Consider the following 26,361-nt stretch of genomic DNA (forward strand, 5'->3'; position numbering starts at 1 on the left):
TAGCGCTTCCAATGCTTTTCACTGTGTGAGAAACATTTACTGTATATATGAAGAGTCAGATGATTTACTCAGAAGAATATGATTAGAATTCACAGCAGAAGATATTTTTTATTGAAGAACCCAGTGCCCAAATAAACACAACCATAAACCAAATAATTGTGGTGTGACAGTGTGCGCATTGGGTTAGTGGATGGAACAAACTTCTAATAAAACCCTTTATATAGCTAGCCAACAGTTGAGTGCCCTAGGCCTTTATTTTGTATTGGTGCATAACACAACAAGCAGTTATTGGAGAACACAATATAATGTTGATGGCATTATTGCAAAAACTAATCTCTCTGTATTCCACTCATTTTCTAGTGACATGTTCTTTTCTTGTTTGTGTTGAGAACATCTGCACGCTTATGTGAACCGAGTTTTAATCCTTGTGTATCTGTGTTGGCAGGTCGTAACATACTTGGCAGGCTGTGGGCTCCAGAGCTGCCCCATGCTATTGGCTAAAGGGTACCCTGACATCGGGTGGAATCCAATCGAAGGGGAGCGCTACCTGTCTTTCCTGCGCTTCGCTGTCTTTGTCAACGGTGGGTTCCACTCAAAGCTGGATGTAAACTCTTCTTATCCTGGCTCCCCCAGTGCCTGTAGTCTATAGTACTGTATCCAGGAAACATCTCTATTAATAGCAGGGTTGGGGTTAATTCCTGTTGTTTCTATTTCCAATTCCTTTTTCAAATCATTTCCCCATTGATACGCTCCGGGTGCAGGTATTTCCAGGATAGAAAGGGTTAAAGGAATGAAATATAATTCCATTACTGATAGAACTGCCACAACCGCCCCACCCCTGCAGTGAAGAGAATGTACTTCTGCATTTTAGTAATTGAATGGAGTGAAGTTATTACAGCAGTTCAGCAAAGTTTAGTTGATTTAGTTTCCCAGCTGATTTTACAGAATTTTAACCAGTGGTATTCCAGTAATTAGTTTTTTAATTGACACTTTCAGTCAGGATTGTATCCCTATTAACTGGGCTCTTCCCCTCAGTCTTGTTCAACCTGGCCTGGTAAATATAACACTGTTGTAATGTTATCAGTATCCTGTTTTCATTTGCCGCTGCCTTTACCCACAGTAGCGGTTCAGTTCCTGTTATGTGGTAGGGGTAGAATGACTTAATTCAGTTGAATAGTCCAGGTCAAATAAATCATGTCTGGCTCTCTATTTGTGTGTGTGCATTTTGTTTGTGTTTTATATTTTAAAACTGCTTGGGATTAAAAAATAAATAAATGAAAAAAAATAATGTTCTTAAATGTTGTTTATATGTGATATATACACTACATTCATCTGAAACCGCCCATTACTTCTATCTAATTAAAACAGCTAGTTCGCTACTAGTATAAAAATAAGATTCTGTGGCTGCTGCTGCTTTGAAATTTAAGATTCAGTTACCAGTTTCTGAGGTAGAAACCAGTTTCTGAGGTGTCCTGTTTCCAGTCAGGTGGTTGGTGCTACCCCTATTCTGTTGTTAATGTCTGTGCAGGGGAGAGTGTTGAAGAGAACTCCAGCGTGGTGGTGAAGCTTCTGATCCGTCACCCCGAGTGCTTCGGCCCGGCTCTGCGTGGGGAGGGGGGGAAAGGCCTGCTGGGGGCCATGAAGGAGGCCATCAGCATCTCTGAGAACCCCGCTCTCGACGTGCCCAGCGGTCCCCCGGGACTCCAGAGAGACGCGTAAGCCCCATGTCCCTAATCATGCCCCACATAACCTCACACCAGTGGACAGCAAAACCACACCCAACATTACTGAGAAATATACAGTATTTACTACAAATGACATATATCATCACTAGAAATGGGTTTTAATTAGTGTATTTCTCATAGCAAATTCAGTTTAAATAGACTCCCATGCATTAATTTGTATTGTCTGTTTATATCAGTAAGTCATCCATAACTATGAGAGTCTAGGTTAGTGCCTTCTTGTTCTTAATAAGTACACTGATAAAGCCACTGGCCTGCTTGGTCTACTGTAGTTTTACCTTATACCAGTAAACACAGGGCCATGGAGTGCTTGGCTACAGTAGATGGTACTGTTATAGTGTAAACTTATAAGGTGTACTTATCAGCGATGGAAATAGGACTTGCATTGCAGAGATGTTTGAGCAATGCTGTATGCTGAGTTATACAAGCCACCTGAGCTTGCTACCACACCTGTACACTGTGGCCAATTAGGCTAATAGGAAACTACAACAATTCTGCTGCTATGAAATGGGAGTCTTCTTCCAATGTATTCTGTTAAAGCTTGTGTTTCAATTTGTTTGCCTGTCTCTGGCGTGAGCAGGACTGGGGAGGAGGAGGAAGAGGAGGAGATTGTTCACATGGGCAATGCCATCATGTCATTCTACTCCGCTCTCATTGACCTGCTGGGTCGCTGCGCACCGGAGATGCATGTGAGTTCCACCGGCTTCAACAAGTCAATTTCTTACCTTGTTTTATATACCTATATATTTAGACGCCCACTTATCTAAATGTGATGAAACCTGGGTATGACATTCTTTATCGCCAGCTATTGGAATGATCAGAATGTGGGGATGATTAAATATCTCAGTGCAGGTGCATGTCACCTTGAGGCATCAACGTCAAGCAGGTAAGTGTTAAACAGTCAGTGTATATCTGGAGGTGTGTGTGTCCTTGTATCGCCGCCCCCTGAGTAGCAGTGTTTATGGGATCTAATAATCTAACAAATGTGTTATGAATTGTTCCAATTGCAGCCTGGCAGAAAATCTTTCTTGGTTTCAAGGAGACTTAACAAGTACTGGCAGTCATGGCTCCTATTATACACATTTCTAAATGATCTCATTTCAGCCACTTCTCTTCTGCTCCCTGCGTAAGTCAAGGAGTAAAGCGGCAGTGTTTATAAGCAATACGTTAATTTACCTCTGCTGTATCCCATGCTGTCCAGATCAAAGCAGATTTCTTTTCAGCATATTCTTGATTTATTTTTTGATATTTTTATTCACACATCGAAGGCAAATCAATTAGGGTTATTTATTTTTTTTAGAATCTAAACATCCCAGTCTACCCAGTTCATGCTTTCTCCTGCAACAATGCTGGTGCTCTGATTTGAAGTGAGTGGGTGCATTGTGGGAACAGAAAACCAGCGTTGTTGCAGGAGGAAGTGTGGTCATTTCAGGGTAAATTTTCAGAAATGTATGTCCCTGTTGACTTATGACCCATGTTACATGATTAGAGGTTTTGAAAGTGTCGGCAAACATTTAAAACATACAACACTGCAATATGGACAATACAGGGCACTGCAAGGGAAACGTTTCATGTAAACTTTGCAGGGTGTTCTGTAGCACTTTAAGTAATGTAGAGTCTTCACGATCATAGTCTTCAGTACAGTGACAGTGTGTGTGTGTGCTTCTTATCCCACAGCTGATCAACAAAGGGAAGGGGGAAGCTCTCCGGATCAGATCCATTCTGCGATCCCTGGTGCCAACTGAGGACCTGGTGGGCATTATCAGCATACCACTTAAAATGCCAATTGTGAATAAAGGTACATTACTGATAGATAGATACATACTGTATAAGCATGGGTGTTCAGGAGTATTGGAAATCTGTTTGCAGGGGGTGTTTTTGTAACAGGGCAGAGGATGGGCACAAACTGGCATTCACACACAGCATAAGTGAGCATCTTAACCTCTATGCAAAACATTGTGGCTCATCTGTATTTGCTGTTATAGATCTTTTAAACTCAACAGGAGCCAGAATCCGGAACAGCAGTGCATCACACAATGCTACCTGTTAAATTACACGAGGAAGAAATTGGTCACTGAAACACGATCAGAAAAACAATAATCATAGCCAAAACTCACAGGTGTTTGTGTAGTTTTTATATGCAGTTAATCTAAGCAGAACTTTTAACTATATAGGTATTTCAGAAAAGTTACCTGGTCCCAAATACTAGCTGTAGATTCCTGTACTTTAATCTGCTGTACATACATTACAGGGTTTTGTTGGCAAGCTGCAGCTACATGACATATCTTACAAGATAAGGATTTTACTGAGTTCCCAGACATGCCCTCCAAGCTCTCCCCATTAAACTCATTCAGACACCTGGCATGGTACATTAAAAAATGTTTACATTGATATATATTCAGTATAAATGAAAAGCACTGGAAATATGGTTTGGTTCATAATCGCAGTAACACAGTCTGCTCAAGCATTCATTGCTAGGTATCATAATCTAGCACCTCGTGTTCTTTCTTTTCAGCATGCTTTTTCTTTCCCTGCTTTGTCGTGTTGTTTCATTGATTTGGTTCCTCTTTCCCCTCAGACGGCTCTGTCACTGAGCCTGACATGTCCGGTACTTTCTGTCCTGACCACAAGGCCCCAATGGTGCTGTTCCTGGAGCGTGTCTATGGGGTTGAGGACCAGAGCTTCCTGCTCCATCTGCTGGAGGTGGGCTTCCTGCCGGACCTCAGGGCTTCAGCCTCCCTCGACACGGTGAGTCAAGGAGGAGCTGCAGTTGAAGACTTCTGGTTGAAACATTTGTGCAGGGAAAGAGTTGATGAAAATATTATAAGTACAAAACTATGATTTGAGAGACAGCTGTGCTGCAGTTATGTGGGCAGTGTATTGCGCTGTCAGGGAAATGTTTTATTGCCTGGAAAAAGGTCAATCAGATGAACAGAACTGACTGCGACAGTAAGAGTTGTCTGTTCAAAATGTTGCTGATACACAGAGATAAGCCAACAAGTAAGCTTTGCATGCAAAGGGTGTATAGACTATAAAAAAGCAGCACTTGGAGGTGATGTCAAGAAGTATACCTATATTATGTCAAAATTGTAATATTTAAGCACTAATATTTCTAACTTTTGATTGAAAATCAATAAAAAAAAACTTAAATCCTCGTTGTATGCGCTCCTTCACACACAAGTACACCAATAATTTAGTTTCCTTACATTTGTCATTCAATGTATTTCTTTTAGTATTTCTAAATTTCCTTAAAGATAATTAATTAGTAGCACAAGACTAAACGAAGTCGCTGCTTCAGTATTTTTCTGCTCGTTAATCATGTTGCACGTTAACCATACATTTTGCTGCATTTGAACAGTATGTGCTGCTACCTAAGATTGTCTTTTCAAACCCAAAATGGGATATTTTGAAAGACCCACTAGACAGCCCTAATTTAGATGATGGTGGCAACATTTGCAGTTTGGCCTTGTTGCATTGGCCTTGATGCATTATTATGACTGAGGACATCTAAAACATCAGTGATACCTGTCCTAACAGCCAACCTGATAAAATGTTTTTTTTTTCCCCCAGTTAAAGTGAAGACTATGTTCTTGTTATGTTTTAAACAGTGGTTTTGACCTGGGTTTAGAGAGGTGGGCAAACTGTATAGGCCTGTTCAGTTTCACATTTCTACTCCCTGCAGGAAGCTCTGAGCACCACTGAGATGGCTCTGGCTATGAACAGGTATATCTGCTCGGCCGTGCTGCACCTGCTCACTCGCTGCGCTCCCCAGTTTGCCGGCACAGAGCACCACGCCTCCCTGATAGACTCCACCTTGCACACCATCTACAGGCTCTCAAAGGGTCGCTCGCTCACCAAAGCACAGAGGGACGCCATCGAGGAATGCTTGCTGGGTATCTGTAGGTGAGCTTTTCAAACCTCAACTGTATGAGAGTTGCTGGGGCTCCAGAGCAGAGATCTGGCAATTAGAGTTTAAATATGAGGCTGTGAGACAACAAGAGGTATAGATAGAAAACTAGTTTGTTAGGAAGAGCCCTATCATGTTTAGTTCACGGCTGTTGGTCCCTCTTTGTTTTTTGAAGGCATTGCTGAGTCTCATACTTTCTTGTTGTAGCTACCTGCGGCCCTCAATGCTACAGCAGCTTCTGCGTCGCCTGGTCTTTGACGTGCCTTTGCTGACCGAGTATTGCAAGATGCCCCTGAAGGTAAATACACAGTATCCTCTGTTACGCAGTGGAAGAAATTAACCTGTTTTATGCAACACATTACTGTAATCTGATTACATTTTTCAGTAACTGCTGTTACGGTTCCTTTTTCAAAAAAATCTGTAAAAAAACTCAAACATAAACTGTGCCTGTGAAGTAACTGTCTCTAATTGTAACAGTAACTAGTTACAGTATACAATATTACAATTCTGTTAAAAAATAACTTCCCCAGCACTGATTTCTATATGTATTAAGTGTTTAAATTCATGGATGAACTGCCCTTCTTATGATTTTCCTAACACCTTCACAGTACGTACTGTATATCCTAAATGAAAAGGAGCGTCCAAATATTGCACCTTATCCACAACAATAAAACAGTAATATATATATATATATATATATATATATATATATATATATATATATATATATATATATATATAGTGAACTGGTGGCTCAGCACACAGGCTCGCACAGGTTCTTTTCCCTTCAAAGTAATGACCCAGCACACAGGATTGAAAGGGACAGCGCTCACGCACACTTTTAATAAACAAAAACAAACACCTAGCTCCCATTTGGAGCACTAACTAAACATTCACCAGGAACCTACTCTAACAAAACCGGACAGCTAAGTTGTTTACTGGCTGACACAAAAACATCAGATTAAACACCGGAAAGACTTTCACTGTACCTTTTACATAACGGTTGAAAACACCATCAACCGCGCCTTCCACACAGCAGCAGCCCTGAGCACACTGACTGCTTTCCTTTTATATCCTGCACCTGGCTGTAATTTTTAATAATTGCCAGGTGCAGGTGATAATTAAACAATTAACAATTAGCATGGCAGGGAGGCTTTTTTTTTTTTAACCCTGTTCCTGCCATAAAACAAACAACCTTACAATTTGCAGGCCCCCTGTCCTGCTACATCCGTTACTATATATAGAACCGGGCCAAGCTCTTAGTAGATAGAGCTTGTACTGTTGTGTAACAGAGCACTCGTTTTCCTCTGCAGCTGCTAACCAATCACTACGAGCGGAGCTGGAAGTACTACTGCCTCCCCACGGGCTGGGGGAGCTATGGCATGGCCTCTGAGGAGGAGTTGCTCCTCACCAAGAAGCTCTTCTGGGGAGTCTTTGACTCTCTCTCTCAAAAGGTAGTGGTGTCACAATGCGTCCTGATGATAACTTCTGGTTTGCATTACTAATACAGATGGCATGTTTCTTTTTAAAGCGCAACACTAAGTTTTGAATTTATTATTGAATAATAACAAGTTGAGTCTTAAAGAGCAACAAGTACACAAATAACACCTTGATGGCGTTTTAACTGTGCCTTTTTAGCATGTAATATTATGCATAGTCCAGCATAGTGTCAGAAGATTATAAGAGCTTCACCTCTCTGTTTACTATAGTGGTAAAGAAGCATGAAAATCACATAGGCTTTGAAACCGCATTGGGCTTGTTGCTCTTCAGCATGCTGCATACTTCCTGCTGCTATTAACACCTGCGGAGCTGTGCTTGCTGTGTTCTTGCCCGTCACTAATCCTCCATGTGTTTCTCTGTTGGAATCCTCCAATCAGTCCCTATTATTCCTGCAGAAGTACGACCCCGAGCTCTTCAAAATGGCCATGCCCTGCCTCAGTGCGATCTCCGGGGCTCTGCCTCCCGATTACGTGGACGCCAGCATTACCAGCATGCTGGAGAAACAGGCATCAGTAGATGGACAAGGAAACTTTGATCCCAAACCTATTAATACTTCCAAGTAAGTCGCAGGTGGAGGTGAAAAATTCCCAATATGTTTTTCATCTTCTGTTTAAGTAAGCTTGGTAAATCAGACCCTTGAGTTAAATGACATTTGTGGATGATTTTTCAGATCAGTTACAGTACATGTCTTGTATTCTTGTTTTGCCAAATGTAGTGCACCTTGCTTATTAAATAAACTTGAGATTGAGTATTGATTACACAACGGGATTTTAAAAGTTTAAAACTCCTCCGGGTCGTTAAATCATCTTGCTGTCGTCGACAGTTAAACTTCAAAGCATTGTTCTTTCAAGTACTGCTGGCTATTGGCTTCAGCTGCTTATTGTTTATTAGAAAATTGGCTTTTTATTTCCTGGCATCTCATTGGCTAGTACCCTTGGCAGGGGGGTATTTTAACTTTCAAGGAAAGTTGACCAGGAAATAAAGTACCAGCACAAGTGCTTGGACAGATTTCCCTGAGCCACCCATCAATAAGCCTTTAGGGTGGGTGCCTGCAGCATCTGGCCTCATGACGCCCTGATGAGACTTACTGCTTACTTAATAGCACTTTTAATTATCGTGATTTTTTTTTCAGCATTTCCCTTCCAGAAAAGATGGAATACTTTGCCAACAAATATGCCGAGCACTCTCATGACAAGTGGGCATCTGAAAAGGTAACAAGTAAAAAAAACTTTATGAAAAAGATGTCTGACAGTTGTAGCTCTTTTAAAAAGCACATACTGCAAACTATCCTTCTTTCTAAGATGGCTTATTTAAAAAAGAAAATGCTTTTACTTTTGCTGTGTCCCATGTTGTCGCAGTGTTATGTTTTTAAACATATGCAGACATTATAGAAATTCTTTAACACACATCATGGTTTATAAATCAACTGTGCTATGCATTTCTCAACATTTACTCTGGAGCATTCGCCAGGAAAAAAAAACAAAAAAACCCACCTAAGATCGCAGTGTATCCAGACCTCCTGCAACAATGTTTGTTTTCTTTTTGCAAAATATGGCAATCATTTCAGTCAGAACACCAGCATTGTTGCAGGAGGGAGAATGAACTGGATACACCACAATGTTTGGAAGAAGAAATCTCTTTTTTTCCTGGCAAAAGTGTAAAAGTTGAAAGAAGTTATTCCCTTGTTGATTTACCTGTGTAAATTTATGTGTGAATAAAAAAAAACATAAAACAATCAGCAATATGTTGTAAAACAAAATTGCTGTTTCTTGTAAGCACTCATTTCGTCACTAAAGCCTCTATGGATGTTGTGACTCAGCTGTGTGTCGTTTATCCACAGGTGGTGGGGGGGTGGAAATACGGGGAGACAGTTGATGAGAAACTGAAGACTCATCCCTTGCTGAGGCCATACAAATCATTAGCAGAGAAGGTAAGTGTTACACTTGGATTCCATTGGGAAGTCTTTTAAAGTTTTCAGCTGCTTGTTGGAGTTGAATTGGCCTAGATTACTGTAAATCTGGAGCAAGAAAGTGCAGTCAGACACTTGGCCCCCAAGAATAGTCTCATCGAGAATCGTAGCAAGTGATTTTTTAAATTTGTTGCAAGAAGTTGTTGAAGGATTCAATGAAATCAGTATTTATTCAAAGTGACTGAAGGTTTTGTTGAAACTGACACAGATGTGTAATCATTATTAGGATCACATGAACACTTAGACTGAGACAGAGGGAGTCTATTTAATGAAAGTAAATGTTGATAGGTATGAAAGTTTACTAGTGCTTTGCTTGCCTTTTTTTTTTTTTTTTTGCATGTTTTAACTTTTCTCATGTATATTGTTTAGTTTCCTTTTGGCCATTTCGACATTAAAAGAAAACTCCCTAGCATCCAACATTGCTAGTATTCTTACTGAAAGCTTCTTGGACTATCCAGTGTTAGATTAGGTAACCTTGCTCTGCTGTATATCACAGCTACATGTCTATAGATATTACACTTGCTGCGGGTATAGATCATGGTCATCTACTTTTTGTGACGTGCCTGTTTTTTACCTTTCTTTCAGGAGCGAGAGATTTATCGCTGGCCTGTTAAAGAGTCTCTTAAGAGCATGTTGGCTATGGGCTGGAATATTGAGAGGACCAAAGAGGGTGATGCCATGTTTCAGCAGCGAGAAAGTGAAAAACTGCGCAAGATCTCCCAGTCGTCCCAGGTATTCCACTCTCTTCTCACAGAGCACTGTAGCACAGAGCACAAGCGCTCACAATCCCCTTACTCCTCTCTCTTCTCTCAGGTATAAACATGTGTCCGTATCACTGGGTTAAAGTGCAAAAGGATTTTCTGCTGCTTCTTAAAATAGGTTCCAAAAACAGCTTTTTTAAAAATGGATTTTCATTTTTGTTTAATTTTTTTTCATGTATTGTTAATGATACAAAACCTATGTCTGTTTTGTATCACTGCTAACCCATGTCTTGTTAATTTGGCAGGGTAATGGCTACAGCCCATGTCCGCTTGACTTGAGCAATGTTGTTCTTTCCCGAGAGCTCCAGGTCAGTAAGATTTACATTCTTTAACTTGTTTTACGTGAAAATGATTCCCACCCAACATGACTGAACTGTATGGAAAATTATCATATGTTCTACCTATGCGTTTGTACGTAGTCTTGACATCCATCTCATCTTCTCCATTGCTTTTAATAAAAAATATTCCTCATTTTAGGAATACTAAAAGAAATGTTTCAACTAGAAGTCTGTCTCAATGTCTTCAGTGAACCAGTGGTCATTTCATGAAGTAAATGTTTATTTTATGTATTAACACTGGGGTGGGAATACAGTATTAAGGTTCTTGGAACCAGTTAGGCATTGCTGGATCAAGTTGAAGATGCTGCTAATGAAAAGAAGTATAGAGCCTTTCAGACTGGTCTGTTGAGAAGCATATCAGAAGGTCTTGCCAAATTTAAATGCAGTTTCACATTATGGGTGTCCTTATGATCAAGACTAATCTATTGTTATTCATTTTAATGAAGTATAAAATATAATGAAGTAACTGACTGAGAATCTTACCCTACACATGGTGCGGATTTTGAAAAATACACTTTTCGATGAATAAGGTGCACGTTGCAGCTAAAACTGTATGTGTTTATTTCAAACAGGCGATGGTCGATGTTGTTGCAGAAAACTACCATAACATATGGGCTAAAAAGAAGAGAATAGAATTAGGAAGAGGTAAGACATGAATTCAAGAAAAGAATAATGTCCTGTTATTATATAATGAGGTTAATAAGACACCACCGTTTAAAATAATCTGCTTATTTCTTTATCCCAATACCATGTACAATATTTGAAACAAGTCATGTCACAAAAGCCTTTTGATGGACGAACAACTTTAAGTGTTTATTTTGTGACTTCCTTTGATAGTTAGAAGCTGTTTGTAAAAGATAAATATAGGTTGATTTAAGTTGCCAGTGCATAGTTATTTACCCCAATCAGAATGTTTTATTGCTGCTCACCCTGATTTCTGTGCTACAAATAGTAATCCGCAAACTGAGTTTACAAATCAATAAAACAGCAAAACTAACATGTAATTAATCTCTGTGTTGCTAAAACAGGGCTCCCCATTTAGTAAGTGACATCGAATGTACTAAAATAAACTGTTCAGGAAACCGCAAAGCAAATGAATATCGTGTCTGTCTGAATGATTATTAATGTAAACCGAGGCGTGTAGCTGCTTAATCATGACCCCCTCACTACTATGACAGTATCTTCCAGATCCAAGCTATATAGCAGTAATCAATCTCCTCTCCCTCTCATAACTCTTCCCCAGGGGGCGGGAGCCACCCCCTGCTGGTTCCCTATGACACTCTGACTGCCAAGGAGAAAGCCAGGGACCGGGAGAAGGCTCAGGAGCTCTTCAAGTTTCTGCAGATCAGCGGCTACACCATTACCAGGTACAGTTATAAAGGGTCATCTCTGATTGGGGTGTTGCATGCAGTTTAATTTACTAAACTTTTAAACTTTAACATATTGGGAATTTACATTAAAAATTTTTTAAAAATTAAAAAAAATCAATCTTCAGAAACCCAAAATTTTAGTACTATTTTTTTCATTACATACTATTAAATATAAATAAACAGTAGAGCAAAATAAATCAGAACAGCGTTACTGTAATCATGTGAATATCACAGCTACAAAAAAGCATGCACTTACTCCATAAAGGGAATATATTTTCACTATAATAATCTTGGGTTTTTTTGTGGTTTTTTTTGCTTATCGCATGACATGTATTAGATTTTTACTTTTAGAGAGATCTAGAGAATCGCTTATCAGAATCGGAGAATATACTTATCTACCTATCAGTGTATACCTTACTGTGTGTCATTTATTTTTACATGCACAGCTATGGCCGAAGATCTGTTGTTAAACATTGTATAATAAAAGAAACTACATAGTTATATCAAGTCTACTGGAATATTTTGAAGTGTCACATTTTTCAGTTTTCATTAAGTATATGGAAAACTACAAAGCTATATTTAATTCAATATGTTAACATTATTCAGCAGGTTTCGTTTGACTTTATGAAGCAAAATGAGTTAATTCTGTAGGGTGATGCAAAACGTTTGCTCATAGCTGCACATACTCTGTAGGTAGATCATGTTGTTCTTGTTTTTCACAATGCCAATAGCAGCTGGGCGGGGGAAGTTTTTGAGGTGTTTGTTTGAGATAAGGTTTAAGCTAGTCGCAGGGTTTGTTCACATTGTATCTTTTTTTCAGGGGCTTGAAGGACATAGAGCAAGATGCCTCATCCATTGAGAAGAGGTTTGCTTATAAATTCCTGAAGAAGCTGCTGAAGTATGTTGACTCTGCTCAGGAATTCATTGCCCACTTGGGTAGGTGCCAGAACTATCTCGGGTCACTGCAAACTGGAGATTTATATCCACAATAACACCCCTCCAATCGACAAAAAAAAAAAAAAAACCTCTGGCGAATATTTATGACTACATGGCAGATGTTGTCAGCATTCGCAATTATTTATTATGCTGTTTTATAAGACAAAAAGCTGCATGTCATCAGTGACATTAGTATCCCATGCATTGTTAGGAGTGTATATTAATTTATTACACCCCCGGAAACATTAGCTGCATTTTTATTTGTTCTGTTTTAATTAGTTGCTTACTTTTGTCTTTTAATCTGCAAATATTGCTGCCTTTTAATCATGCATCTTCCCTTTCTCTTAGTGGTGTGAGGGAGGCCTCCATGCCCCAAGCCTACCTTGGGCTGGAGGGAAAACCCTTTCTCTCAGTGGGGTGAGGGAGGCATTAGTTTAGTCTCCATGCCCGAAGCCTAGCTTGGACTGGAGGGACAACCCTTTCTTTTGGGGGGGACAGTTAATTTTCCCACTTCTTAGTCTCTGTGTTTGAGACAGCAACGCCCCAGTGCCAGTCATGTTGAATTGTGTTCAGCCCCGTTCCTGCTAGAGTGTATGCCCAGTGTTTGCTTTTTTACCTGCAGAGGCTATGGTCAGCAGTGGGAAAGCTGACAAATCTCCTTATGAGCAGGAAATCAAGTTTTTTGCAAAGGTAAGAATTTCTTGTTCTACATTTCAGATTTTAAACAAAACCACTGTGCAGTAGATCTACTTTAAAGGCAGGGAGATTGGGTGTTGTGCTTTATAAATTGCCATTTACCTACAGAGCAGCATTACAATTATAATTTTTAATGTATGTGCTTTCCACTGATGTTTGTTTTTCTAGTATGAAGAGAGTTTAGATTGGTTTTCAATATGCAGCAGATCAATTTATAATATGTCTAAAATGTGAAGTCTAAAGAGTAAAAAAAATATTAAAGCTTTTGTAACACCTGCAAAAAAATATTTTACTATACCTGCATAAACGAGACAGTATTTTTTTTTAGCAACGATTTTATCTGGCAATAACTTTGTCCCACTCTCATTTTAGCAATAGGTGTGAGAGCAAGCAGTTAACTGTTTGTGTAACTTAAACGTTCAATGGTAAAGTAGCTTCAAATGTAATCTTACTTATCTGCCTTAACTTTTTATAATGTTTCCAAATCATTCAAAGTGGTTCTGAGTTCCAACGGCAACTAAGATTCTACAAACCCAGACAATTGATAAATATTATAGCACATACTAACGTTCCAGTGTCTAATAATGACGACATTGTAAAAATGGGCATTGGTATACTTATTAGTAGATTATATTAGTTCATTATAGTATTTTTCCCAGGGCTGTAAACAAGTAATGCCAGTTGAAAACAATTAAAAATTAAATTCAGAGGTGATGGAATGAACCCCCCTTCATCCTTCAGAGGTAGTTACTCGACACTTCTTTTCTGTTGTGTGCCCCCAGGTTCTTCTTCCACTGATTGACCACTACTTTCAGAATCACAGTCTGTACTTCCTGTCCTCTCCCACTAAAACACTGAGCAGCAGTGGCTATGCGTCCAACAAGGAGAAAGAGATGGTGACCAGGTAATCCCAGGCAGCCACGCCTAATAACTCTCTCCTACAGTCTGTGTGTATACTCTGGGCTCTCCTTCTCTTGGTATCCCTTCTGTTTTTTTACTGTCTTCTTTTTTTCTTTTCTCTTTCCTCAGTTTGTTTTGTAAGCTGGCAGCTCTTGTCAGACACAGGATTTCACTCTTTGGTAAGCAGGCCTTGATTTTATTGAGGCATCTCCATTTAAGGAAACGCTAAAGAAGATTTGTTGTGCGCAGACAGTATTAAATTAACTGCAGTAACTTAAATCACTGGCTTTTACAAAACGCCAGTCCCCTGAGTGTGCTGGAAATGGACTGTGGCGTATCTCTGCGGTACACATTACACAATGTCTGTAGTTACTGGACCTTTATTAAAATCTCTTGCTCCAGAAACTTAGAGGGGCTGCACACAGTCACATCATGTGATAATCATAACTAACAGATTGGTCAGCTGGAAAGTGGGGCCACCTGCACGCAGAACCCCATAGCTGGCGTGGCTTAACTTTGTTTTGCACGTTGCTGTACTTCCATAAAAATATTCATAAGTCATGCAGAAACATTTAACCTGGCACGAGAAGCCCTTATGTGCCATTAGTTAAACATCATGAATTTCAATCAGCATCATTTTAAATTACACCCAGATTACACACCGGTAGTCAATATAGGAGGATAGACCAATGCCATGTCTTCAAGTGTGGTAGGAGCTGTGCTTTGGTGCTTGAGACTGGGTCCAGTCACCAACTAGGACAAACGCACATCAGTCATCTTACTATTTTATATTCAATATATTAAATATAATATATTCCATGTGAAATCAATGCCTTTTCAGAATTAAATGACAGCTGATATACATATTGAAGGTATTTAGAAGCAGTCTGTTTTTTCATGTTCACTGCTGCCAGTGTGGTATGGTCTATGAGATGTTGTGTTTGCTCTCCTGCAGGCAGTGACTCTGCTACGATGGTGAGCTGTCTGCATATCCTGGCTCGCACTCTTGATACCAGGTAGGTCCTCGGTTAAATCTTCTAATATCTGCATTAATTTCCATGAAATGCCTTTGCAGAGTCACTGTGCTGTAAATCAACATTGGCACCAGTTACTTCCAGTAAACTGTCCCTCTTTGTGCAGAACTGTGATGAAATCGGGCTCGGAGCTCGTGAAGGCTAGCCTGCACACCTTCTTTGACAGTGCGGCGGAGGATCTGGAGAAGACCTTGGAAAACCTGAAGCTGGGGAAATTCACTCATTCCAGGACTCAGATGAAGGGAGTCTCCCAGAACATCAACTACACCACAGTGGCCTTGCTGCCCATCCTCACCTCCCTGTTCGAGCACATCACGCAGAACCAGTTTGGGTTGGACCTGCTGTGTGAGTGTTCTTCTCTATTGCTGTAGAGCTGCGGTCCACAAGCTTCAGCTTTAAAGTGATCGTAGCTAAAAATAATAATAAAAAATAATAATAATAATAATACCTGTCATGAACATGTTACAGCAAAATGTATTTTCAATTTAAAATAGGTTACCTGGTACTACACTAATTACAAGAGAAATTTCGGTTTGCTTGCCTTTCAATTAGGAAACATGTGACTATAATACTTCCTAGATCATTTAAGCTCAGCACTGTCTTCTGTCAATAGAAGGAAGGTTTTGAAAGGTCAGGGACAAATCCACTTTCCAGGTAAAATAACCAATGAAGGGAACTTGAAAGTACAGCTTAGAAACAATTTTTAAAACCTACATAGTGGCAGATATCATGTTTTAAAATGAAAATGCTGCAACTTGTGTTTCTTTCAAAACTGCATGTTTTTTATATCTCATATGAAAGTGCACGACCGGTGATGTGTATGGGGTTATTTTGCTAGCTACTTTGAGGTAAAGTGAAACCCTTCTTGTCTGTTTTAGTGGATGACGTTCAAGTCTCCTGCTATAGGATCCTGTGCAGTCTGTACTCTTTGGGGACTGGAAAGAACATCTATGTTGAAAGGTAAGTACCTCTCTGAGGCAGATCCATCTCCTATAAGCAGGCAGGTGAAGCAGACAAAGAACCATTTACATTGTCTCCATTCCAAGCATTTTTTAAGATATTCATTCTGTCCTTTTAGTGCATGCAAAATGAATCGTATGTACCCATTGTATGGGTAGTACCCACCAGACTGCATAAGAACCAAAAGGAACCAGTTTCACGGCTCAACACAGTCTCAGCTGAAGTTGCTTCATCAGTAATCTGAGGTGAAACTGGAAGAAACCAAGTCAAGTAGACTAACTTTTTTTAGCTTATGCCTTCATGGTAACACCTGTAAAGTTATTCGTCAAAAAGTTTGTCTGCTTGACTTGAGTTTCTTATTGTTGTATGGTGACTGTTTGAATAGTAAGATCTGTCTCTTATGAATAAGTAGTAAAAGCTGTTGTTGCTGTGTGTTTGTTTCCTGTAGGCAGCGTCCAGCGCTGGGGGAGTGCCTGGCCACTCTTGCGGGAGCCATGCCGGTCGCGTTCCTCGAGCCCCATCTCAACCTGCACAACCCCCTCTCTGTGTTTAACACGAAGACGCCAAGGGAGAGAGCTGGTATGTGCTGCTGCGCTCCACTCCTCTTGCTGTGTGTCCCACCAGACGTGGAGGGGTGCTTTCACTCATGAGTTTTATTATATTTGAGAAATACTTTTAAAAACACTGTTTTAACTTGTATACCAAACGTTATTTAATTTAATTGTCTTCTGTAACGATTTTATGAAGAGCAAACTCTATTTTATTCATAAAGAACAGATTTTAGCTCATCCAGTTAAAGCGCTGCCACAGGGAGGCAGGATGAGTTACACAGCTTGAACGGTGCCAGTTCGCAACCAGGCTGTTCAAAGAGGCCGGACTTTGCTGGGGGTTGCCGTCACATTGGCTCTGTGTGTGTTCTGTAAACATTTAGTATTTATTATCGTAAACAGTAGAACCAACTCAATTTAAACTTGTTTTTACTGAAAAATAAACGTAACATGTAATGATACAAGTTGTCTGTGTTACATGCTGTGAGATCAGGACTTTACTGATTCTGAGCATTGGAGCTGTTTCCCATGTTAAAACTGTACACAGTTAGAGGGGCCATTACAAATTCCAGACACAACACAAATATAAACATGCTGAGTTAATTGCAGTCATCAGCTACATAGATTAGCCATTCAGCAGAACGTGGCAACAAACAAGTGAGTACAGACATTAAGTTACTGTGTTAGTATCGCTTTAGTGCCTTAACAACTTGCTCCTGAAGTGGCACCAGCAATTGGATTTGACCGAGGAGCCACTGGCTCCTGAGGCAACAACTGTGCCTGTAACCCTGATTTGTAATTTTTTTTTAAATAAATGTATTTTAAAGAATAAACAGGAAACAAAAGCATAACTGGTTATGAAGCTCATTTTGACCAAAAGTGCTTGACCAGTGTTATTGCAAACACTTGCACAAGGAAATGAGACAACTGTGTGATTTTTTTTTTTTATGTTTCGTGCTGAATTTTCTGTATCATGATACGTATCGCACCGTGCCCCTCGTATTGCAATACTTATCGTATAGTTAAGACACTGCCAATACTCTAGTATTGTATATGTTAAAGAATGAGCTGCAAGAATAGAATCTTAGTGTTTGGTTTCATTGACCCCACTAATCTCGCCTAAGATACCCCTGTCTCTCCTCCTATTCCCACCTGTACCCTATTGACTTTGCTGCTCTCTGCTATACCCTATTGTCTTTGCTGCTATACCAGTTATACCCCTTGTCTTTGCTGCTATCCCAGTTCTAACCTCCGGTCTTTGCTGGTTTAGTTCTCGGCATGCCAGACACTGTTGAGGAGCTGTGTCCTGATATGCCTCAGCTGGAGGGGTTGATGAAGGATATTAACGACATGGCGGAGTCGGGGGCACGCTATACTGAGATGCCCCATGTGATCGAGGTCATACTGCCCATGCTGTGTAACTACCTGTCATACTGGTGGGAGAAGGGTCCAGAGAACAACCCCAAGTCGGCCGGGAACTGCTGCACCATGGTAACCTCGGAACACCTAAGTGTCATCCTGGGGAACATCCTGAAGATCCTCAACAACAACTTGGGCATCGATGAGGCCTCCTGGATGAAGAGAATCGCCGGTAAGCACCGATGGGAACCGGGGCAGCTGCATGCAAACAGCTGAATGTTAACTTATGGATAGCATTGCAACTAGAGATCAGTCTGTGAAATACTGTTAAGGTCCCCATACATGGGTCATTGTGGTGACAGAAATATCCCATATTTGATAAGAAATTCTCCGCCCACTGCAAGGAAGGACAGTTTGCCAGCGAATGTTAGATGCAACAAGCCATTGCCAACAAAATAGATCTAGTGTACAGGGACCTTTTAGATACCAGAACTGGTTATTTCAACACTGATTCAACCCTTCAAAATAATTAGAAACTAATGATAATAATAATAATAATAATGTATGTGTTACATCTTTATAATATATACTCGGATATGTGATAAATCCATTTACAATTTCTTTCAGTAGACCGTTTGTATCAGATATTTGGTATCAGATAGAAATGTCATTCCATTAGTGGATTTTAATTGTTGAATTAATCCTATTTTCCTATATAATATAGAAATATAATACAAGATACAAGCTGATTATGACCCCTCGAGGTCAGAGCAGCTCTCAGGGAGGATGGATATCGGCTTGTAAACGATACAGTAATTGCCTGGCTGTGAACTGGGTTTGTGGCCCCTTTGTTGTGCTTCCCCTCTCCAGTATACGTCCAGCCCATCATTTGCAAAGCACGGCCTGACCTGCTCAGGTCACACTTCCTGCCCACGCTGGAGAAGCTGAAGAAGAAGACGGTGAAGGTGGTGGCGGAGGAGGAGCTGTTGAAGGCAGACAGCAAAGGAGACACGCAGGAGGCCGAGCTGCTCATCCTGGACGAATTCGCTGTGCTCTGCCGGGACCTCTACTCCTTCTACCCCATGCTCATCCGCTATGTTGACAACAACAGGTACAGGCCACTTCCAGTCAGGACAGAGTCGACAACCTAACCAGTACTTGAAGAGCAGTGTTTGAACATTTAAGACTAGATAGACTTCAGGAAGGAGTCACTTCACCTAGAGAGTAGTGAGGGAAGTAATGGGTTATGATTAGACTGAGACTGGTTGAAATGTTCCCTGTGTGTATTTGAGCTTTTAAACACGTTGCTGTTATTGTCCTCTTTTCATTTGATTCAGGTCAAGATGGCTGAAAGAGCCTGATGCAGATTCTAACGAACTGTTCCGCATGGTGGCTGAGGTCTTTATCCTGTGGTGTAAATCTCACGTAAGTAAATGTAGTTTATATAGTATATGCATACAGTCAGTTCTCATTAAAACTAATTCGGATTAAACACATTTCCTTATACTATGGATTTCCTATAAGGTCCTGGTCAAATTTACCAGCCACTTATTGTAAATTTACTTCCTGTAATACAAATTCACTTAACGTGAATTTCCTGTTTCTGCTAATTATTTTGCATCCCCCCAGGAAGAAAAATTAGAATTAAACATTCAAACAGCTGAATGTAAAGGATATTGGGAAATGTATTCACTTAATCCAGATGAACACCTCTGTACTGTATTTAGTGCTATTTACTGATCATATGATGCATTTCCGGTTGCCATAATGCTCACTCAACAATGCCATTTCCAAAATGATTGGAACGAGTGCAGCACAACAAACATGAATTATCCTTGTAGAGAAAAGTAGAGTTGTTGAAAGCAGTGTATAATGCTCAGCCGTACAAGAAATAGAAAGATGTTGCTACCGATTTCACCATTCCCACAAACGGATTTCCTGATTTTTCTCAATACCTTGATGTTGTGGACGCCTTGCCTTTGTGGTTTAAAAATGCCCATGAGCAGAATGTGCCTGTGTCTCGGCCCGCTATGAGACACAAAGCTGAGAAATCAGCAAAGCTGCGGGGACATGCAGATTACAAGTTCAAGGAAGCGTATATCTAATGATATTGTAAGAAAGGTGTTTTCTGAAATTTGTTTTACTTACTGTCATCAAGGTGTTTTGAAGGAAACTGCTAAAAAAAATAAAAATAAAAAAAATAAAACATTCTCAGCTTGCTGCTGTTCCAGCCACATTCTATTTTACACCACATGGAGTACATTGACATGAGCACAGGACTCCAGTTCTGTATCTAAAAGCCAAACTTGGAAGCAAGATGCAGTGTTACAATCTACAATAAAAATTAATTTTGTTTGAGCAGGGCCGGATATATGCAGTATGTTAAAAATGTATGAACGTTATTACTTGAACATATATTAAAAGACTGTTGTTGCTGAGATGGTCTTTATATAGAGCTGGTCACAACAATAAAAGAGTTTGCTGTTTCTTATTTTTATATTAAACTACGTTTTCTTTTATAGAACTTTAAACGGGAGGAGCAAAACTTTGTAATTCAAAACGAAATCAACAACTTGTCATTCCTAACGGCAGACAGCAAGAGCAAGATGTCAAAGGTAGGTCTCAAACACAGACCACCCCCGTGTACAGAGTGAAGGGTTCCTGACCTATACACCCCTCCAAAGGAATGAAGTGAGCTGCTCCACTGCAATTTAGCATGCTCACTGTATTCATTATTCCAATGAAGACAGCATTTCACCTCAGTATTTTAGGTGTTGGATATTTGTTTTCTCAAATCAAGAAAAATAAAATTGTATTTTCTTTTTAATTAAAACTGTTTTTTCAGGCATGGGTTTGAGGTAAAAGCTTTTAGTAAGTGGCAGGAATTCAAACACTCTTTAAAATGAACAACTCGGACATAGGTCTCCTATTGTTTTCTATTAAGGTTAGCCATTCTGCTATAACTAAGTAATGAAAAAGACGACATTAAATGACATCTGTTCTAGAATCACTGCTTACTGATGAAACATTTCACTGGGACCCTTGAGTCCTGTTCCCAAAAACTCTTTCAATGGACAGCAGTGATTATTTCAGACAAACAGAGGTATATCAAAACAAAACTTTAAAAAGCTGTAGCATAATAGTGATGACGGCATTGCTGAGGCGTGTTCCTCAAATAATGGAACTGCCTTTTTCAAATATTGACTTGGAATTTCCATTATTCCCTAGTAACAGGCTACGGCAATGCCAGTATCCCTCAGGTAAAATATATACAGTGCAATAAGGTAATGGGTTCTACATTAATTCCAAAAACTTTGTTCAGCCACTTACTGAAAATGTGTATTTTTTCCAATAATATGTTTATTTTTTATTTATTTATTTTTTTTGGCATGTTGATGTTGTTTAACTACTCGTATACATTTCATCTTTGTTAAATCATTTGTTTTATATGCAGTAGTAAATGTTCACTGTGTTTTTCTTTCATACAGTCGTTGTCTGTAAAGGTACAGGTCAGATTGCATGCATTTTGTCTTTTAGCCAAGCATTCGCTATGTCAACTGCCTGGCATCAAGCTGATTGCAGTATACAGTCTTGATTTTTCCAGAGCTATACATCACTTTGGTTTTGGTATCTGAACACACCACTTTCTGTCTTTCTGTCCTGAAATGCTGCTAGTAATAGTTTAATAGCAGTCTTGCATCTTTTAAATGCTTTAAAAAGTGTGCTTAGCTGGCAGCATAGAGTATTCAGTCTGGTATTTGGTGCTCATCTAAAAGAATTAGTTTTTACCCTTTTTCAGTGGGGGTGGAAATACAATTCCGATAGTGCCAATATCACACCCCCTCCCCCCACCCCCTAAAATGCCTGTAAATAAAACGGGATGCGCAATCTGATTTGCTTTGAGGTCACCTGCAATGAGTTTTTAGCACCTTGTAGATTTACTTAAAATGAACATTGCTTCAAAGTGTCCTGTAAAGATTGCTGCTGTGATTTAAAAGCTGTTGTTTCAAAGTGGGGGCTAAAGGGCAAAGGGTTATACCAGTGGTATATATACAGGTGGGTATAATGCCAGTGAGCCACTTTGCAGTGCTGCTGTGGAAAAACCAATCAAATCAAACCGAAGGATTGTTAAATCTGACCTTATTTCTGTGAATAGACACTCTTATATTTTATCATACTCCTGAAGCAACAGAAGCTGTGCATTTTAATTTTGTAAATTTTTAAGGCACTTTACATTAATACTCCATTTTATTCTGCTGGTTAAGAATTAATTTGCCTTGCTATATATAATAGCCTCTCACAATTAGTGAATACATCTGTTAAGTTTAGTCGTGTTTTACCCTAATTTGCAAATTCCATTTGGGGTTGAAATCAGGCTGAATCAGGTAAACCCTAAAATCTTGCCCCTTATTCTACCTTATCCTGTGGGTGCCCGATACCACAGGGTCCTTTACCCGTGGAGGCAGCCGGAGAGCTTGACAGTCCTGTTGAAACCCCTGTGTCCACACCTGTCAATTCCGTGTTTTCTCAGTAGCACTTCAGAGTGACCAACTTCCTTTAACCCCCTATATGTAATTAAACTACACTGCAGGTTTTTGCAATGCCATTTCAGCGCTGGAACTGGAATTTGAAAAGTAGACCCTATGCAGGTGCTATAACAAGTAAAATCTTTTGAGTATTAAAAAAAAAAAAAAAAAAAAAAAAGAAAAAATCTTTAGTAAGGCCTTTTCTCATTCAAACCTAGTGCTGAAGTCACACCAGCTGTGTTTTTCAAGAACAAGCGAACGTGCTTATTAGCTTGCTTTATATTGCGAGTTCCACTGTAAATGATATAGAATAGCCTACTTAAGCTTGGTATAGAATAGTCCCTGCACTGTTTGAAAATGTACCTAAATTAGAAAATAAGACAATGAGAAAAAACAAGTATTATAAAAGCCCCGACTGAGTGTAAACACACCCAGCTAAGGCTCCTGGTCTCTGTGGTAACCCTTGCCCTCTCTCTGCCAGACTGGAGGGCAAGACCAGGAGAGGAAGAGGACGAAGCGCCGCGGAGAGCTGTACTCTGTCCAGACCTCCCTCATCGTAGCGGCCCTGAAGAAGATGCTCCCCATCGGCCTCAATATGTGCACCCCAGGGGACCAGGAGCTCATCTCACTGGCCAAAGGAAGATACAGCCTTGTGAGTGAGCCATGGCTTCCGCAGTTTTTTTGTATTTTACCAGGAAGTCACTTTATCTCTTTTATAAGTAAAACCTGGCCAGGAAGACAGCAAAAAAAAGACTTAATCACATACACACATCATCGTCCAGTTACAATTAAAGAAGCCTACGAACATGTATTTTTGACCATTTGATATTTCACAGCTTGGATTTTGATCATCTTTGGTCGGTCAAATAACAACTTACTTTCTTTCAATAGAGAGATACAGATGAAGAGGTCAAAGATCATCTACGCCAAAACCTTCACTTGCAGGAGAAGGTAAGCCTGCTTGAGAAGATGGAGGAGTCAGAGCCATGAAGTTTGTTTTGTTTGAGTGAAGCGAAGAGTGTAATATGAGATACAGGGTCCCCTGTGTCTCTGCTGGTACAGTCACTGCTGCTTGAATAGCAAGGTGAGGTCTCCTGTTGATATTCACATTGGTTAGTGGGTGGCAGAGGTGAGCTGATAACTGGGGCACATTTTAAAGCTGACTTCTTGCTCTTGCAGTCAGGGGACCCTGCAGTGAGGTGGCAGATGAATCTTTACAAAGACGTGGTTGTGAAGCACGAGGAGCCGCCAGACCCTGAGCACACTGTGGACAGAGTGCAGAGCATCTCAGCAGCTGTCTTCCACCTGGAGCAGGTAACTCCTCCATCCCCTCCCTCTCCCCCTTCCACCTGGAGCAAGTAACCCCTCCATCCCCTCCCTCTCCCCTTCCACATGGAGCAGGTAAACCTCCCCCCTCCCCATCCACTTCCTTGTTGTTGAATATCAACTTTGACAAAGAAAAAGCATTGAAATGTTTTATTGTGGGGTTGTGAACTCATGCATTTGATCCCAGTGCCATTTTCTCTTTTTGTACTGTAAAATGCTAATAATTAAGTGTTTGGTGATTTATATTGATTTCTAACCATTTGATAAGGTTGAGCAACCTTTGAGGTCGAAGAAGGCGGTGTGGCACAAGCTCCTGTCCAAACAGCGCAAGAGGGCTGTAGTGGCCTGCTTCAGGATGGCTCCCCTGTATAACCTGCCCAGGTAGCACCTCTCCCATAGCAGCCTGGGCTCCAGACCAAGCCTTGTTAGAACTCAAATGTCCTGCTCAGAACTGAAAAATTGGTATTACTAGGGGAAAAACAGAATCGGGGGGTGTTATAATAACAGATGAGTTGTATCCAGTATTGTTTCCAATCCCAGCTCTTGCAGCTCACCAGATCACCAGCAATTGCAGGAATTTTCATCTGGATGTGTTTTAGATTTATTTTTGTGTGTAATATTTTTATTTTTGTGTGTGTGTGTGTGTGTGTGTATATATATATATTTTTTTTCAATGCATGTTTACTTCATGCTTCAGTGTCCAGACACTTATCTAACTAGGCCAATTTGAACCATTTATTTATAAATGTATAACCATATCACAGCTATAACTCAACACAATTCAGCAGCTTAGAGACACAAATGGCAGAGCAGCTCTTATATGAGGTGTTCTGGGACTCAAAATCACGAAGACAAAGCATAAAATATATGGGGGGTTTTGTGGTTTTTTTGTTGTTTTTTTTTTGTGGTGTGGTGTTTATTATTTTTTTTTTGTGATGACACTGTACTTTTCTTCAGACACAAAAATAACAATTACTTCCTGAGCTCCTATCAACATTTATGGCTGGAAAAAATGCATGAGACGGCAGACTATGACAGTCTGGTCTTCATGTTAACGGTAACGTAGCTTCAGACACCTAGCTTGTCTGCATAAATCTGCATATCAGCTGCCCCTCCCCCTTCTCTTCCCTAGCCATGCACTCCCACCTCCACTCACACCAAAGGGAGTCTGATTGGTCAGCCTGCAGTGAGGGGCCGGGTTATACCCTCAATTATAGGATTATTTAGTCATTTAGCAGACGCTTTTATCCAAAGTGATTTACAGAGACTTGTGGGTGAGCTATGCATCACAATTGATGCTGCCGAGTCACTTACAATAGGATCTCGGTTTTACAACTTATCCAAAGAACGGAGCACAAGGAGGTTAAGTGACTTGCTTAGGGTAACACACAGAGAGTCTGTGGCTGAGCTGGGATTGAACCTGGAACCTCCTGGTAACAAGCCCCTTTCTTTCCAGATCATTTAAACACTATAGATACTGTAGATTACTGCATAAAACTACAGATATTGAACTGTATGGTTAACTGTCTGAATAATTATGATGTCACTCCTTTTACCTATTGTTATTGAAAACAGACCAGTATGCCAAATCAATTGACCAGTCAGGTGACCGGTTTTCGAGCCCAACACTAATCATTATTCCTCTCCCTTTTCCTATCCTGTCTGCCTTTGCCTCCCGTTAATTCCCCTAATCTCGCTCTCCCTCCAGGCATCGCTCTATTAACCTCTTCCTCTTTGGCTATCAGAGGTTTTGGATAGAGACAGAGGAGTACTCATTTGAGGAGAGACTAGTTCAGGACCTAGCAGTAAGTACAGTGCTGGCCTCTCTGTGCTTTGTATTAAACTGCAGCGCTTGGTGCTGTATGTTTTGCAAACACAATTTCTGCCAAGCTCTTGAAATGTGAAGTCTGAAGCTGATGATGCATTATATCCGGTCTCAGTTCAGACTCTGCTTTGGAGATGGTAGGTGTTTTATGGGCAGGTGTCAACAACAAGGTTTAGTCATGGTTAAGATGTGTATTGAAGAGGTTTTTAAATTTGATATTCTTACATTGAAATCTTACAATTTAATTCATCGTTTGCAGGGTATTGTATAAGAGATTTGTCTAGTGAAGTCTGTCTGCTCAAGCTGTGAAATGACATCTCATATACAATAAGAGAAAACTTACATGCAAGGTTATTATAAACCACAATTTAAATTTAAAAGGTGTTGTTAATTTTAGAGTGGTACCATAGTGTATACGCGAGAAGATGTAGAAGTTTGTGGAAATATGCAGCTATTATTTTTTAAATCTTATGTGATTTTATAATAGTGTTTTAATTTGCTCAGTATGATTTTTTCCAACATTTATCAAAGCATTTATCTTTTGATTTAGTGTGCAGCTTTAACATGTGGAATTTTAACAGCCTCCCTCTGCTCTGTGCTGGTGGAACAGAAGCAAGCTTTAAAATAACTGTAGCCAACCAAATTTCTCCATAATTTCTCTGCC

The 26,361-nt window shown here is 40.0% G+C and overlaps 1 protein-coding gene across 18 annotated transcripts in view; it reads left to right on the forward strand.

Annotated features, from left to right (window-relative positions):
* ryr3 (ryanodine receptor 3) overlaps positions 1-26,361 on the forward strand; it is a 146,022-nt gene that overhangs the window by 91,274 nt on the left and 28,387 nt on the right. For 5 of the 18 annotated variants that reach the window (XM_041267175.1, XM_041267178.1, XM_041267176.1 and 2 more), the window contains 33 exons: positions 446-581; positions 1,529-1,715; positions 2,323-2,431; positions 3,420-3,540; positions 4,321-4,490; positions 5,425-5,645; positions 5,857-5,947; positions 6,963-7,103; positions 7,527-7,708; positions 8,282-8,360; positions 8,990-9,079; positions 9,704-9,850; positions 10,125-10,187; positions 10,790-10,862; positions 11,461-11,584; positions 12,408-12,523; positions 13,146-13,213; positions 14,002-14,123; positions 14,249-14,298; positions 15,075-15,135; positions 15,260-15,498; positions 16,032-16,113; positions 16,562-16,692; positions 17,932-18,252; positions 18,891-19,131; positions 19,358-19,445; positions 20,543-20,635; positions 21,509-21,529; positions 23,028-23,198; positions 23,438-23,497; positions 23,726-23,860; positions 24,141-24,253; positions 25,581-25,677. In XM_041267175.1, the coding sequence (XP_041123109.1) occupies positions 446-581; positions 1,529-1,715; positions 2,323-2,431; positions 3,420-3,540; positions 4,321-4,490; positions 5,425-5,645; positions 5,857-5,947; positions 6,963-7,103; positions 7,527-7,708; positions 8,282-8,360; positions 8,990-9,079; positions 9,704-9,850; positions 10,125-10,187; positions 10,790-10,862; positions 11,461-11,584; positions 12,408-12,523; positions 13,146-13,213; positions 14,002-14,123; positions 14,249-14,298; positions 15,075-15,135; positions 15,260-15,498; positions 16,032-16,113; positions 16,562-16,692; positions 17,932-18,252; positions 18,891-19,131; positions 19,358-19,445; positions 20,543-20,635; positions 21,509-21,529; positions 23,028-23,198; positions 23,438-23,497; positions 23,726-23,860; positions 24,141-24,253; positions 25,581-25,677 (4,143 nt within the window). The remainder of the gene's footprint in view (positions 1-445; positions 582-1,528; positions 1,716-2,322; positions 2,432-3,419; positions 3,541-4,320; positions 4,491-5,424; positions 5,646-5,856; positions 5,948-6,962; positions 7,104-7,526; positions 7,709-8,281; positions 8,361-8,989; positions 9,080-9,703; positions 9,851-10,124; positions 10,188-10,789; positions 10,863-11,460; positions 11,585-12,407; positions 12,524-13,145; positions 13,214-14,001; positions 14,124-14,248; positions 14,299-15,074; positions 15,136-15,259; positions 15,499-16,031; positions 16,114-16,561; positions 16,693-17,931; positions 18,253-18,890; positions 19,132-19,357; positions 19,446-20,542; positions 20,636-21,508; positions 21,530-23,027; positions 23,199-23,437; positions 23,498-23,725; positions 23,861-24,140; positions 24,254-25,580; positions 25,678-26,361) is intronic. The other 13 variants (XM_041267186.1, XM_041267187.1, XM_041267191.1 and 10 more) reach the window with 5 other exon arrangements.

The sequence above is a fragment of the Polyodon spathula genome, chromosome 12 (assembly GCF_017654505.1).
Source record: "Polyodon spathula isolate WHYD16114869_AA chromosome 12, ASM1765450v1, whole genome shotgun sequence".
In the NCBI taxonomy this organism is placed as follows: domain Eukaryota; kingdom Metazoa; phylum Chordata; class Actinopteri; order Acipenseriformes; family Polyodontidae; genus Polyodon; species Polyodon spathula.